Source organism: Diadema antillarum, unplaced genomic scaffold (assembly GCF_040938485.1).
Source record: "Diadema antillarum isolate AM-2024a unplaced genomic scaffold, OU_Dant_1.0 seq00000564_RagTag, whole genome shotgun sequence".
Lineage (NCBI taxonomy): Eukaryota > Metazoa > Echinodermata > Echinoidea > Diadematoida > Diadematidae > Diadema > Diadema antillarum.
Genome location: NW_027271503.1, coordinates 164,303 through 179,012, shown reverse-complemented (window position 1 = coordinate 179,012; position 14,710 = coordinate 164,303). Strand labels below are relative to the sequence as shown.

Genomic DNA, 14,710 nt, shown 5'->3' with positions numbered 1-14,710 from the left:
CGATACAACGGATGATAACAATAAAATGAGATTCAAAGAAATATCAGTGCGCTCAGTGTGCTCAATGCTGAATACAGAAGCAAGTTACCACAGTCGTAAAAACTAAGAAATAGAGTTTTTGCGGAGAATGTTGCCGTCGCATTGGGCGAGGTTCATGATAAGTAATCTTATGAAGCCATAAATTACATATATTATATACCACACAAATTATTGATTTTCTATAACCATGAAAATCCTGTCGTGTTTTACGTGAGTAGGTGCAGACGTGAGAGCAAACGACGGGATCTATTCACGCTTCTTCACACAATTATCCGGTGCTGGATTCTACAGCATTAGAATTGTAGCGCAAAATGATGGGAACGCCAAGGTCCTGCAACGAACCTCAGGGTCAAGGGCGCCACCTTTCGTCAACATCAGCCAAGAGGGTCAGGTCGAATCTGCCACCTCAGTCGGTAAGGGTTCCTCTTTGGTTGTATGTGAGTGTAAGTGTGTAAGAATTTGAAGCTGGTAATGGTAATAGTTCTGACAGTGGCACTTGTAGCAGCAAAAGCGTCTATGCGCTTAAGTAGGGATAGAATACCAATCTATGTAGAATGAATTAAAGATTAAAGAATCAATTTGAAAATTTAATGATAAATTGAACAGGTGGATAAATACGAAGTATGATAATAGAATTTATTTATTATATGTGTGAATTCTTGAATTAAAGGAGTTCGTGGTCATTTTTTTTTACAGTGAAGAGCGCAAATCTGTTCCTGTCAAAAAAAAATGGAGAACCCCCCTCCCCCCCCAAAAAAAAAAAATAATGATGATGAATTTTATCAATATAATCTATGAGCACTAGAATCTCTTGCTCAAATCAGTGACGCCAATATCCATGAAGCTATGAGTAATACACATTTTAAGTATAGGTAATAAGCTCGCTGTTTGATATGGTCCTTCAGGTAACGTGTCTCTACGACTTCCTGGCGATACTGAGGCCTACAAAGTCGGCAACGAGACTGCCTTCATCTTTGAACGTGCATCTTCCGCCGGATCCACCAGAGTGTCAAGCGTTCCGCCGGATTTCACGGTGGGGCAGGACTTGTTCCCTCCAAACAGGGTCCAGGACCTACGCGTCGTGAGAACATCAGTTGAGACTCTGTCTCTGGTTCTTCTGTGGACTGCTCCCGGGGACGACCTAGATTTTGGAATTGGTGAGAAATTCAATGTAATCGTTTGCAAGTCAAATAAAGTCAGAGGGATCTTCTTTTATAGGTTTTCCCGGCCAATTTCGCACTTTTTTCAGTCCAATTTCTAATTGCTGCATTCAATTTAGCACGATTTAGCCTAGATGGCACGATCGGTATTTCAATTTTATAATCTTGTCATTCAAATTCATTTTGGAGCATTCAAATTACCTTTAACATCATTCGAATCAGCACTTTTTCAGTTCAAATTCGTAAGACAAGCACCATTTCGCAAATCGTTCATTCAATTTAGCATGATATAGTCACGTGATCACGTACACGCTGCGCTCGTTCATTCGAATTCATTCTTGGGCATCCAATTTCGCATTTACTGCAGTCAATTTAGCAGACACGTTTATGCTTCTACTCCTTTTTTTTTAAATTTTCATTTATCATAGATATTGTTTGCAAGCATCAAACATTTCATATTTTCGTATTCATTCTCTATTCTGATATCACCTTTGCAACAGTACTTTCAATATATGTGTATGTGTTTATGATGTTCGATAGCATTATTTCATTCACAGATACATTAAGTTTGTTTTGACATTAGTTGGTAGAAGGAGGTTTCAATTTACATCGTGATTATTTCTTTCATCTGTATGTTTCATTATTTTCATGTGGTGGGTGCTATATTGCGTTAATCATCATTAGGAATAAAGTTCTTGGATCAGCTCTAGCCATCAATTTGTCAAGGTTATTACCCTCAAATGCTTCCACGATTTTTTCCCTGTCTTCTTGAGGTATACGCCTGTATCTAACTCGTGCTGCCATGACTGGACATAAGAAAGTGAAGTGATCTGTGGTACTGGTGCATGTATAGTTCTGATAACATGTATAAAAGAAGAGGGGCGTTACAGAACAACAAACTTGAGTTATTTAGGGTCAAAGATACCTTTACTATTTACTTAACAGTGTGTGGATGAAACAAGAATTCACATTAAAATACGCCTTAATCACGATTCTCACCTTTTCAAAATAGAAATAACATTACGCCAATTTGAATGAACATGTTTGGAATTTGACTGCCCATACGCGAAATTGAATGATTGAAATATCATTTTCCGCCAGTGCTGGCGAATTTGAATGACTGAAAAGCACGCGCCAATTTGAATGCCCGTTTTACGAATTCGAAAGGCAAATGTGCGAATTTCATTGATCGAAGTGCTAAATTGAACGAACAAGTTGTAATTTTGAATAACAGAATGTGCAATGACGAGGATTTTCGCTAAATTGAATGAACCTTTTATCAAATGGACTGACAAAAGTGCGAAATTGGCCGGGAAAACCTATATTAAAAATACATTCGAAATGTTCATCTGTATATATCCATCGATGTCCATAATGATCAACATGAACTCCTGGAATGATCTCCTGAAATCTCCTCCTTTCGTGTCCTTGTTCAAAGATCAATAAGGTTTCAGTGAATCACGAAATTCTAAAAGCTGATGTCGTGTCGAATTATGAACTCCTTGGCACCCGATGCTTGCGATAATAATACTCACTGGACCGGTAAATAAATGAATATTTTGTTTTAATCTATCAAACAGCATCATCGTATGAGATCAGGGTTACTAAGTCCCCTTCACCACTGCTGACGTCACCTAACGACGCGACTGAAATCAGCAGCATTGATGTCATCCAAGGCGACCTGCTGAGTCCGAAACCATTCGGAGCGATTGAGGAGTACGTCATTCGTGTCCCCGATATTCCGAACGCAAACTCGTTCTCCTTCGGGATTACCGTCAGGGCGGTTGACGAGGTTGGTCGAAGAGGGGCGTGGTCTAACAATGCCATAGCAACATTTCGTCGATTTATCCCTGCTGCCCCACAGCCCTTGTCATCAACAACTCCTCATACTCCCCGAACCACCGAATACTACCCATGTCAAGGAGTTGTTTGCTTCAATGGTGGCGTGCTCCACAAAGATTGTTCCTGCTCGTGCCCAGAGCAGTTTAGCGGGCCGTTTTGCCAAACGGAGGGTAAGTTGATAAATGATTTACAAGTATTCTAAGTTCATTACTGTTCTGTTGTTCCAGTTTTGCTTTCATACCCTGTCAAGGCTAGACCTCTGGCGTAACTGCATGAATATTTACTCTGATAAAGGATAATTTTTCAAGCGACAATACACGCAAAAGACACGTTATCATTTAATGGTTTATTGTTGAAGACTATACATGCCCTATATACAGCTCGACTCTGGGAGCACATTAGTTTGCTAACTTTAGTCTCCTAAACATGAATGCCATTTGTTATCATTCCTAACTAATGCTTCGTAAGTAGAGGGTCAAGGATGTTTACGCCTTCCAACATGGGCAATGTTAATTGGATATCTTAATTTCTCTCCCTGTTTATAGAACCTGGTAAAAGTAGCCACGTCGGGCTACCTCTGTATTTGGCTACTGCTTCAGTGATTGTTCTCACATTTGCCGTTATGATCTGTGGATTTACTATGTACAAGAGGTAAGGGATAAATATAGAATGTAACCCTTCTCTGTAGGTAGGGATATGAAACAAGTTATGTTCTGTGAATCGTTAGCACCTACTGCTACTAGTAAGAATATAAATTTGATATAAAAACAATCGCATTTCTATTTTTAAAAGTTTATTTTGACATGACCTCAAGCAACTTCGACTGTGAGCGCATTTAAGTTATTAGGAGATATGCCTTGTCTCCATCCATAACAACAGTTAATTTGTCTATAATGTTTTAATGTTTTTCATTATATTTTTCAATAAATGTCGAAACGACATCGTTTATAGTGCGCATCAAAATGACTTTAAATAATTCTGAACTGATAGGTCCTTCCCTGATTTTTAAACGTATACCGTAAGCTCGCTCCAAGAAAATACAAGTACTAATAACTGAATATTGAGGGTGCTATTAAATGTTCTTTTCTGATCTTTTTTTTTTCATATACATTTGATACTAGTAGAAAAAAAGCAATCTGAAATGCTTATCATTATAACTTTATCAGTAAACGATGACGTCAACGAAAAGAAAAAATCTGCAGTGAGTATAACAATCAGAAATATTTCAAATATATCCAAAAATGCAAATTCATGTACAAGATACTTTATCTCTTAGTACACACTGAAGAGAATCATGTTGTGAAGCAGTCGTCACGGTTATAATCTTATCTTCTCTTTTCTTGGCGTGAAATATTCACGTGATAGTCAAAGTTATAACACTACATTTTCGTCTAGCCTGAATTTTATTCGTCGATAATTTTAACATTAAGATTTGTATTTCTATTTTCGTCAAAAGATTTGTCATTTACAGAAAAAAACCCAATGATTATATACTTTATATTGTGATTGCTTATAATACATATTATTATTGTTATCGTTATTATCATTATCTTTATTATTATTATTACTATTATTATACCCAATTATCTGACATGCATCAATAACATTGATATAATGTGACAATGGAAAAAACATTATGCCTTTTAGTCTTGATGGCATTGCTCTTTTTCTTATTGCTATTCTTTTTTTCCTTTGTTACTGGTACTAATTTTTGGTCATTCCCATTGATACCCACTACAATAGATGCAAGCAACGTAAGGAATGTCTTACGGAGAACCCTAGCATATACGCAATGAGGACTCGCGATGGACTTCAAAATGGAACAGTATAACCTACGAGTTGGACACTACTTTGATAAGAGATGGAAGGGGTGTGTCTTCATTCATCAAGGAAAAGTGTTTTGAAACGTGGAATTAGGTTAAAAGAAATGATTTTTATTGATATTTTAATTGTAAATATTTGATGATATGCATCACGTTAAAAATCATCAGTGCAATTAGCTTCACTTTTTCCCATTGGTTTGAATGGATTTATTTCTGCATTCAATCAAAATACAAATCAAATTCAAATTTCAAAAAGGACAAAAACAAAGAATAACAAGTGCATTGATTCTAAATGATAATACAACATCACACAAAATTAATAGATAAACATAAGCAATTGTATTGTGCAGTATACATATTATACGGAGATGTAGGAGACCACCACCGTGAACGATTAAGCTTGAAATGGATGGGACCTCCTCCCGTTCTATATCTCGCTCGCTCTCTCTCCCGCTGTCTCTAAATCCACCACCCTCATTTCATTTCATTTCCATGCTTGAAACATCAAGATTATCAAGAAAAACAAATTGAACCTCTTATTGTTTTTACTGGTTATATTCATTCATTTGTGAATATGGCGTGATTCTAGACTATAATTGTCTTCCTAATTTGTATAGTATTGTATATAACTATATCATATATCCATATATTCTATGTTTTGGGAGATTATTATATTCTTATCAAGATTATAGATGAATAGATAGATAGATAGATTGATAGATAGATAAATAAATAAATAAATAAAAGAGTAATCGAATACATGCATTATCACCAAAACGATCCTACTATGTATCCATCCACCTGGATATACCTACCTTATGAACAAATGAAGGACAGCTGAATACTTAAGCGGATGGATTAATTTCCTGTTAATTTTTTTAATCTCATAATCTTATATTAAAGATATTCATATTGAATTAATACCATGATATCAACTTACAATGATGATTAGAACTGAGTACATTGCTTTTGCGTCACAGAATGCAATAAGATCAAAGAGATGGTGTAGTAAGTAAAGTGGAGTATGGTGTAAGAGCGCCGGCAGTGCTTTTTCTTTTAAAGAATGACTCATGTGTAACGGAGAAAAATACAATAGTATTACTTAACAAAAATTAGCATGTTCACATCGCCATAATGAGTCATCCTCTATGTGTGTGTGTGTGTGTTTGAGGGGCCATCCCGAAGAAAAAAAAAATGTAATTTCTGTCACCGAGGAATCCATGATTTTACCAGAGGCTGAAAATAGTGCATATTTGTTTTATATACTCAAGTATATCTTTTTAGGAAATACACACGCTTTCACTTAAATCTACAACAAGTGTTCATCAGTTTTGTTGTTTGTTGTTTACATATTCCAGGCACCATGCAGTGTCACAGTTTGACCCATTGTTTTCAATCGACATTTTTTTTATCATCTTTTCTTTTGTTTGTACACAGTTCATACGAAGTGGGGATGACTTGTTACCTTTGAAGAAGGAACTACTAAATTATGTATACCTTAACATGGGTTTTCAATATATAAGTTATTATATATTCGTATTCTCCATGGATGAAATCCTGCTCACTGATTGGTCTACATAATATATCATGTGACCAAACATAAACATTGCTTTGTTGAAGACAAAATACCAATTGTGAACAATGTGACATACCGGGACATTATATTCATGGTATATCCGCCGGTTGATGTTTGTCATTCTGAAGGGTCGTTAATCTGATGATATAAGGTTCGTTAATCCCAAAATGTAAAGACGGTAGGGACTAATAAACCTTCGTAATTACGAACCTTATTCTGTTTTTGGATTAACGACCCTTCAGAATAACGAACCTTTTTTATTTTTCAATTTTTTATCTTAGTTTACATAATACACAGACCCTGTATATGCATGTTTTCATATAATTACATACTAGTCATGCTAGTGTATGTAATTATATGATATTCCTACACATTCCTTTGACATGTTATCGTATCATCATGTAGCATCGCTGATATATCGAAACCTGCCAACCAAAGAGGTGTATCATGCTTTAATGAACATCGCAAACATATTCACTTCAGATTTTTAATCAGTAACATGAGTAATGAGTAATCTTCTTCTTCTTCTTCTTCTTCTTCTTCCGTGTAGTACAGTCCACAAAATGTGTATCAGCGTACTAGTGTGTGGGCAGGTGTGGTGCAGGCATATACGGTGTCATTAAAATATCTACAAAGTCACTATGTGCAGCTAAAAACACCCCTGGTTGTTAACACAGTTGTATGTCCTGCACCCTCTTTTTGAATAGATCTAGAGAGGTGCAGTTGACAGCATCCAGAGGAAGGCTGTTCCACAATCGGATGGCATCTGGGAAAAATGATGATTTGTAACATAACGTTCTTGTGTGAGGGACAACAAGTTTCAGGGTATGTCCACGATGCAAGTACGGAGATGGTGCAGGTACTGTATAAGTCCGTGGGAGGTCCACTAGGGAGTTCATGACCCTGTACATCATTACTGCCTTCAGCTGGGCTCTGCGTTCTTGAAGTGTTTGCCAATGCAGTTGGTGAATCATTGGCGTAACACTACTTGTCCATCGATAGTCGCTAAGGACAAAACGTGCGAAATGTCGCTGAACTTTCTCTAATTTGGTGATGTTCTCCTGTGTAGAGGGGTCCCAGACAGTACAGGCATATTCTAGGATAGGGCGCAACAGAGTTGTGTAACACAGGATTTTTGTTTTCCTTGGGCAGGTGTTGATGTTCCTTCTGAAGAAAGCTGATGTTGAGTTTGCTTTCTTGCTCAGGGTATCAACATGATGATTCCAGCTGAGGTTTTTGGTTAGGTGGACTCCAAGGTACTTTGCAGTGTCTGCCCTCAAAAGTGTCTGCCCATGGAGGCAGTAGGGCTGAGTGATAGGCCTCTGTTTCTTGGTTACAGTGAGAACCTGACAGGTAATCAGGTCAAATGTGGCACTTTCTGAATCTGAAATCGAGTACCTTGTAAATTTTGAATGATTGTGTTTCATAAGGCTTTCAAACCACGTCGAAATGCTCTTTAAGAACGAGATTCCTTGTTTTTGTAGAAGTTTTGTACGAAGATTTTGTACGAAGTTCTCTCCTCGGATGGCGGATATTCCATTCCCGCTAATATCTGCGATTAAAATGAATTGACACTCTCGTCTTCCTTTTGTGTGTTATGACAGATGAATAGTGTGTATATTATTATGTGTGTGTGTCATATACATTTATCTTTCTATCTTTCTACCTATCTATCTGAGACCAATCGCTTTATTTTCAAAGTTGTGGTTTAACCAGTGAAAATATTGCATTAAAAAGTGGAAAATGATATGATGGTATTTTACGTATTCTATTGGTATGAAGTAGATATGAATGATTACAGTATTAAATATTTGTTAATTTGTGGACAAATCTATACCTTAAAAATACCTAATCAAGGAAGATTCATTCACATTTTGTGACTCTTTCACAAAAATCTATATCGCCTAAAAATTAGAGATGGCCATCAGAAATTCAATTCTCTGAAAAGAAGAAAAGTATACTGTGAGAGATATTTTTGTGATGTCTAAAACCTCAACACTTATCGGATATCTTAGAGAACTACAACACAAATTACTTCACGGAGCTATTCATATTAAGGGAGCAGTTTGTACAATTTGCTTTTGCTTTGATAACTTCTGTTGTTTTTTGTACCCATGGAGCTCGGAAACTTATTCGTTTTTATTTTGGAATTTATTTTGGCGCTAAAATTACAGAATTTTGGCAGGATGAAACTAAGTATTTTGAGGTAGTTTACAGAATTAAGGAGTGCAGATGGGCGAGACATACACATGAAGGAAAAATTCTGGTGTAATACGGTCATTTTATAGTCAAAATTATGATACATAAGGTAAGGTCGTACAATCAACGACACTATCATTGGTAGTGGAAATAAGAATTATTCCGAATGATCTATAACACACACACACACACACACACACACACACACACACACACACATATATATATATATATATATATATACATATATATATATATAACAACATTCTATGAGAGTGTGTGTAGGTAGTGCAGTTGTAATCGGGTATGGGTGAGTCAGAAATTGTGGAGGAAAGGGAAGGATGTGCGTATACAGGTATGTGCGGAGGCGCAGGGATGGGGATGTTTGGATTTGGGAATGGGGGGGGGGATGCGAGGAATGACAGATATCTGTCTGGTCATGGGCTGGATTTAAAGGGAGAGGGGAAATGTGAATATGGAGAGTTTTTGATGATTTGACTGGTTTAAAGGGACTGTACAGTACTGGTTGAGGGGAGGATTTCGGTTTATAACATTCCTAAGTGAGATAATGAGAAACCTCTTATGAAATATGAAAAAGCATGTAATCTTAAGAAGGATTCAATGTTTGATGAAAATTGGTTTCCAAATGGCTGAGATATTAAAAAAAGCGATTATAATCAAAGGCGACAGGTCTTTTAATATTAGGATCTCTTTGCTTCACCTTGTTTTTGGATATCTCAGTCATTTCAAAACCCACATTGTATTTTCATCAAATAAACTTTTGATTCCCCTTAGGTTAGTTTGGTTGGTAATTGGCTGTACTATTTTTATTTCATTTGTTACAACAGAAAATGAAATTGTTACCTTGATTGATTTATATTTCCAAGTGTGGAAATGGGGTTTAGGGCAATTACCCCCTGGGCAATTACCCCGGACCCTCCCCGTGGCCATAACCCTAATCCCAATCCTGAACCTAATCATAACCCTAACCCTAACCCTAATCTTTACTCTAACCTAATCATTAACCAGTATTTAGCCGGGGGGGGGGGGGGGGGGGTAATTGGGATGCCCACAGGGGGTAATTGCCCGGATACGGTGGAAATGTATACTAAAGGAACTACTGTATAGTACTTTGTTAATGTTGTACAGTACTGTAATTACCAAGCTGAATGACTGTTTTTGGGTATTATTTGAATGGGAGTGAATAACTACTACTGGTAAAAAAATCCACGTGTGTGTGTGGTGTGTGGTGTGTGGTGTGTATGTGTGTGTGTGTGTGTATGCAGGCGTCAACGATTGTTGATATTTGGCTGATCCCCCCCCCCCCTCCCCGCCCACGCAGAGGTACATGTGATGTGATAAATATCACTGAACTTGGCATGTTTGGTTGGACGTCAATGCAAAGCTGGCCTTTGTCAAAGACCCTCACACAGTAGTAATTGCAAGCGAGGCGACCAGCGAGACTTCGAACGCTTGCGGTTTCGATTGCCACTGTAAAAAAACACTAATAGAGGGCCTTTGAAAGAGGTTAGTGCGGAGCATGCCGCGGAACAAAGGTCAATGGCAAGAAATTATTTGCGACTCTTGTTTGTTTTGCTATGATTAAACTGTGTTTCCATATCGCACGTGATATATTGTAATCGCATAATACATGTACACAGTGAAGGCATTCCACTGCATCATTGTCTCTTTGCTTTTCAGAAGAGTTGGATAGCTGAGCGAGTGTATGCTGATCGTTTGGACTCATAACTACTGTATTTCGCACTCGTCAGCCCTGTGTAACTGAACAACGGCATTTCAAAGGCATTTCAAACGGATCTTCCCGTAATTGATATAAAGACAGCACGGCATAATTTGCGGACTCATACCTGTGTAACCAGAGCTTTGTTTCGGTTTCGAATATCTGGACTTGGAGACGTTTTCCTGCATTAATTTGCAGTGGCACATTATTTTCATACATCCACAATCTATTGTGACCTACATTTTGTATATTGCAGCTTTGGAAGACTTTTCATCGGTACACCCGTACTGGATAAGAGTGCACGTACCATAACCAAAGTGGTATTCAGTGAACAGATTGATGTTGCAAATACGGGCATATGAACATGTTTCAGTCACTGAGAGATTATACCAAAAATAAGCGCTTCTCTCCACCCTTCACGCTAGCAGTGGCGAGGTGTGCCCCGATGGAGCCTCAAAAGTCTTCTCTTTCAGGGAGCACACATGGTGGCGGCATAAACCTTTCGGCAGCACATACAGCCACAGCAGGTGACACGGCGCCCAGCTGTGAGTTTGGTTCCAATAGATACCTGGCCATGTGCGGTCTAGCTGGTATCTTGAGCTGCGGAGTGACACACACAGGAATGGTACCACTGGATGTCGTAAAGTGCAGGATACAGGTAGATCCTGCACAATACAAGAACACTTTCAATGGTTTCCGCGTATCTATAGCCAAGGATGGCCTCCGCGGTCTTACCATCGGATGGGCTCCGACCTGCATTGGGTATTCCCTCCAGGGACTGCATAAGTTTGGTCTCTATGAGTACTTCAAGATCAAGTATTGTGGTCTCTTGGGAGAGGAGTGGTCCTACAAATACAGGACTCTTGTATACGTGACTTCTAGCGCGAGTGCAGAATTCTTTGCAGACATTGCTTTGGCGCCCATGGAAGCCGCAAAGGTCCGAATGCAAACTCAGCCGGGATTTGCCATGACCCTGCGAGAAGCAATGCCCAAGATGTGGGCACAAGAAGGTCTCTACAGCTTCTTTAAGGGTCTTCCTCCCCTTTGGGTGCGCCAAATCCCCTACACCATCATGAAGTTTGCCTGCTTCGAGCGTACTGTTGAGGCGCTGTACAAATACGTTGTTCCGAAGCCTCGCGATGACCTGAGTAAGCCTCAACAGCTAGTGGTGACCTTCCTCGGGGGCTACATCGCCGGAGTTTTCTGCGTGGTGGTGTCCCATCCGGCCGACGCTGTTGTGTCCAAGCTGAACCAGGATTCCGGGAGCACCATGCTACAGGCGGCCAGATCACTAGGCATGGCCGGTCTCTGGAAGGGCTTTGGACCACGTGTGGTCATGATTGGCACATTGACGGCCTTACAGTGGTTCATCTACGACTCTTTCAAGATCTACTTCCGAATGCCTCGCCCTCCTCCCCCCGAGATGCCAGCTAGCCTGAAGGCTAAACTCCACGTAGCATAAGAAGTTTATCAATTATCTTTGCCTACCTCTTTTTAATGCTGGTTAAAACAAACCAAAGTGCTCGTGGGAATCTTGAACTTAGGTTATTTTTTTTAATGTATACTAATAGCCCTTTGTTCATTAAGTTTGTAGGTCTATGTCAAAAGCTGGAGATGGCTGCTGTACCGTTAGATCCGTATTCTACATCATAACACACCATGTTATGATGATACAATCAGTAGGTAGCACACTATGCAGGTGCTTATATTTAACCATATTCCTTGATGGCTGATATTAATGACGAGCTTCCTTTGCTTTAATGATGCACTTCCTCCAGACGTGCAGTTAAAATGTTGTACTAAAACATCATATAAAATATACCGGATCAATAGCAATCAATGATGGAACATTTTGACAGTTTGCATTTGAGATATTCATTTTGTGTCACGACTTCACGTGGCCATTTGTATCTCGTATGAAATTGAAGACTGATGCCTTGACTCAATACATGTACAATGTATCATTTTTTTTTTCTTCGATACACTAACAGTAATATCATGGTATATGAGGATTAATTACTGTTGGAGGGAATTTATTTATGATCCTTTTTCACATAATGAGAAAGATATCAACGTACATGCGAGGCCAAGGTAGACTCTTTAAGAAAAATATATATGTAGATTTACATGAATTAGATATATTAAAAATAAGAAAAAAAGGTGTGGCTAGGGACTTTTGCCATATTTTGCCATTGTCCAGGTGACTATTTGTTTATCACAAAGCAAATTTCAATATCGAAGAGAAATTTTCAACTCTATGATTGATTAATCGCTGTATAAAAACCGGGGAGTAGAAAAAAAAGTCTCCTTGAGAAAGACTCGTCTGTCTGTCCGTCTGTCTGCGGTTTCCTCGTCATGTTTCTGTGAAGTTGTTGCTTTCCATCATAGCAAATGATAATTCCTCTATAATCAGCAGTCTATGGGTGTTACAGAATACAAGTAGCTGAAGAAATATATCATATGTCTCTTGAGACTGATTTTTTTTTTTTGGGGGGGATAGCTCTCTTATCACAGAAAATAAAATATGATGCACACATATTAAGACTATATTTCAATGCCATTCTGAACATAGCCAAACACAAACACACACACATTCATGCTAACAGGCAAACACTCACACTCACTCATGTATACAGTCGGGATTGTGAGAGCGTTTTCATTACAACTGCATTAAAGTATTCATGTATCACGTCAGTTCACAAAATAACGAGTGTATATAATAAAACCAGCATATAAAATTCACTCATCTTTAGGAAAACGGTTTGAAATCTTAATTTGACAGGTCAAATGTTTCGATTTCACTCTTTTATTACATCATATTTGATTCTTTAGAAATGTAAACATCAATACTATGATCACTGAAATAAAACAAACATAACGATAAATGTACAACAAAACACAAATCAACTTCAAATTTGTGTTGAAAAATATCATCTGATCATTGAATAAAGTCATCCACATACAGAATTGTGAATTTACTTTGCACTGAATCAACACTCAAAAATAATTATGTCAAGTTTACAAGAAATAAATGTAGATTTATTATAGCATACCATCACATGGTATTTCACAAGAGAGCTAATCAAGGCAGTTATGTGATTATTGAGCTTTCTGTTCATGATTTAACAATACACAAGCAGTATGTTCACAAGCAATATAGGCAAGACAATCTCGGGCTTTAATTTGAATAAAGGATTTTAAGAAATAAAAGGAATAGACTGCAAATCTTTGGGTTCACACTGTTTAATATGATACATAATTTGTCTTGCTATGTTTTTGCACCTCTGCCTTAGGCCATACTGGATGTACTACAATCTAATATTGGAATAGATTATCACTCATATGTTTTCAGCTGTGAAACTGTTCATTTCTTTATAGCTTTCCCCCAAGTTGTTTTTATTGCAAGTGATTGACAAATCGCCCTATATTGACATTTTTATAATGGCCACTACAATAATTGTATTCAAACACTGATTTAATTAAATGCTTTATTACATCAATGTACAGCAATTTGTCAATCAATTGCAATAAAAACAACTTGATGCAAGAATTTCAGTTACTTGAATAATTTTTGTTTTGTTTCCATGTTTGTTATGATGGGATTTGCCTGAACTATCACCTTATAACTGGTAAAAGTGTGTCTGAAACCAACCTCTTACAATGCACTCCCATTACAATGAACATGGCTATGATGAATTTTCATACACATAAAGTAAAAATCTAGGTCCCAAAATTAGTGTCCATGTATTTTCATATACTTTTTGTTCAGGTACAGTATAATGAAATTTCAATATAACGAAAGAAAACCGTTGGTCCCGAAGACTTCACTATGTAATGGAAGTCTCCTACAGGTATTAACAATATCATCTGAATTGCAGGGATTAGCAAAAAGTCAAGTCTTTCCAATTAGAAAACACTTCTTGGCCTACCAGCTTCCAATACAATGTTCAATCAGGTGCTTTTTCTATAACTAATTCAACTACAACTAGACTGATATAATTTGTACAGAGAGAAACTAATATGCAACATATTACTCCTGAAGAAAAAACAACCAAACCACTTGACCTATACCACATCTTAGAGTCAAGTATTGGACTTTACCTTACTTGCCAAACATTTGGCAGGCATGGTGATATACACATTATACCCTGCTTAAACAAATCTGGTGGGTTTGAAAATTGATTAATCAACTTACAGCTTACCTGCAAACCAAGACGGAAAATAAATTTGTACAAATGGGGGGGGGGGGGTGATATTGAAAACAAAAGGAATTTTCACCAATAGATCACTATCACTACATGTTCACAAAAGTGTAAAATAAAAGGAAGAA

At 37.7% G+C, this 14,710-nt stretch overlaps 1 protein-coding gene and 1 pseudogene across 1 annotated transcript in view; both read left to right on the top strand.

The window, feature by feature from the left end:
- The window catches only part of LOC139735127 (calcium-activated chloride channel regulator 1-like), a 68,147-nt gene extending 63,234 nt beyond the window's left edge, over positions 1-4,913 (top strand). The window contains exons 15-19 of the mRNA XM_071645892.1: positions 258-452; positions 945-1,196; positions 2,780-3,211; positions 3,587-3,692; positions 4,785-4,913. Coding sequence (XP_071501993.1) covers positions 258-452; positions 945-1,196; positions 2,780-3,211; positions 3,587-3,692; positions 4,785-4,872 — 1,073 coding nt within the window. The 3' untranslated portion in view covers positions 4,873-4,913. The remainder of the gene's footprint in view (positions 1-257; positions 453-944; positions 1,197-2,779; positions 3,212-3,586; positions 3,693-4,784) is intronic.
- Positions 4,914-10,649: 5,736 nt separating this feature from the next.
- On the top strand, positions 10,650-14,686 carry LOC139735125 (solute carrier family 25 member 3 pseudogene; annotated as a pseudogene).
- Positions 14,687-14,710: the final 24 nt, after the last annotated feature.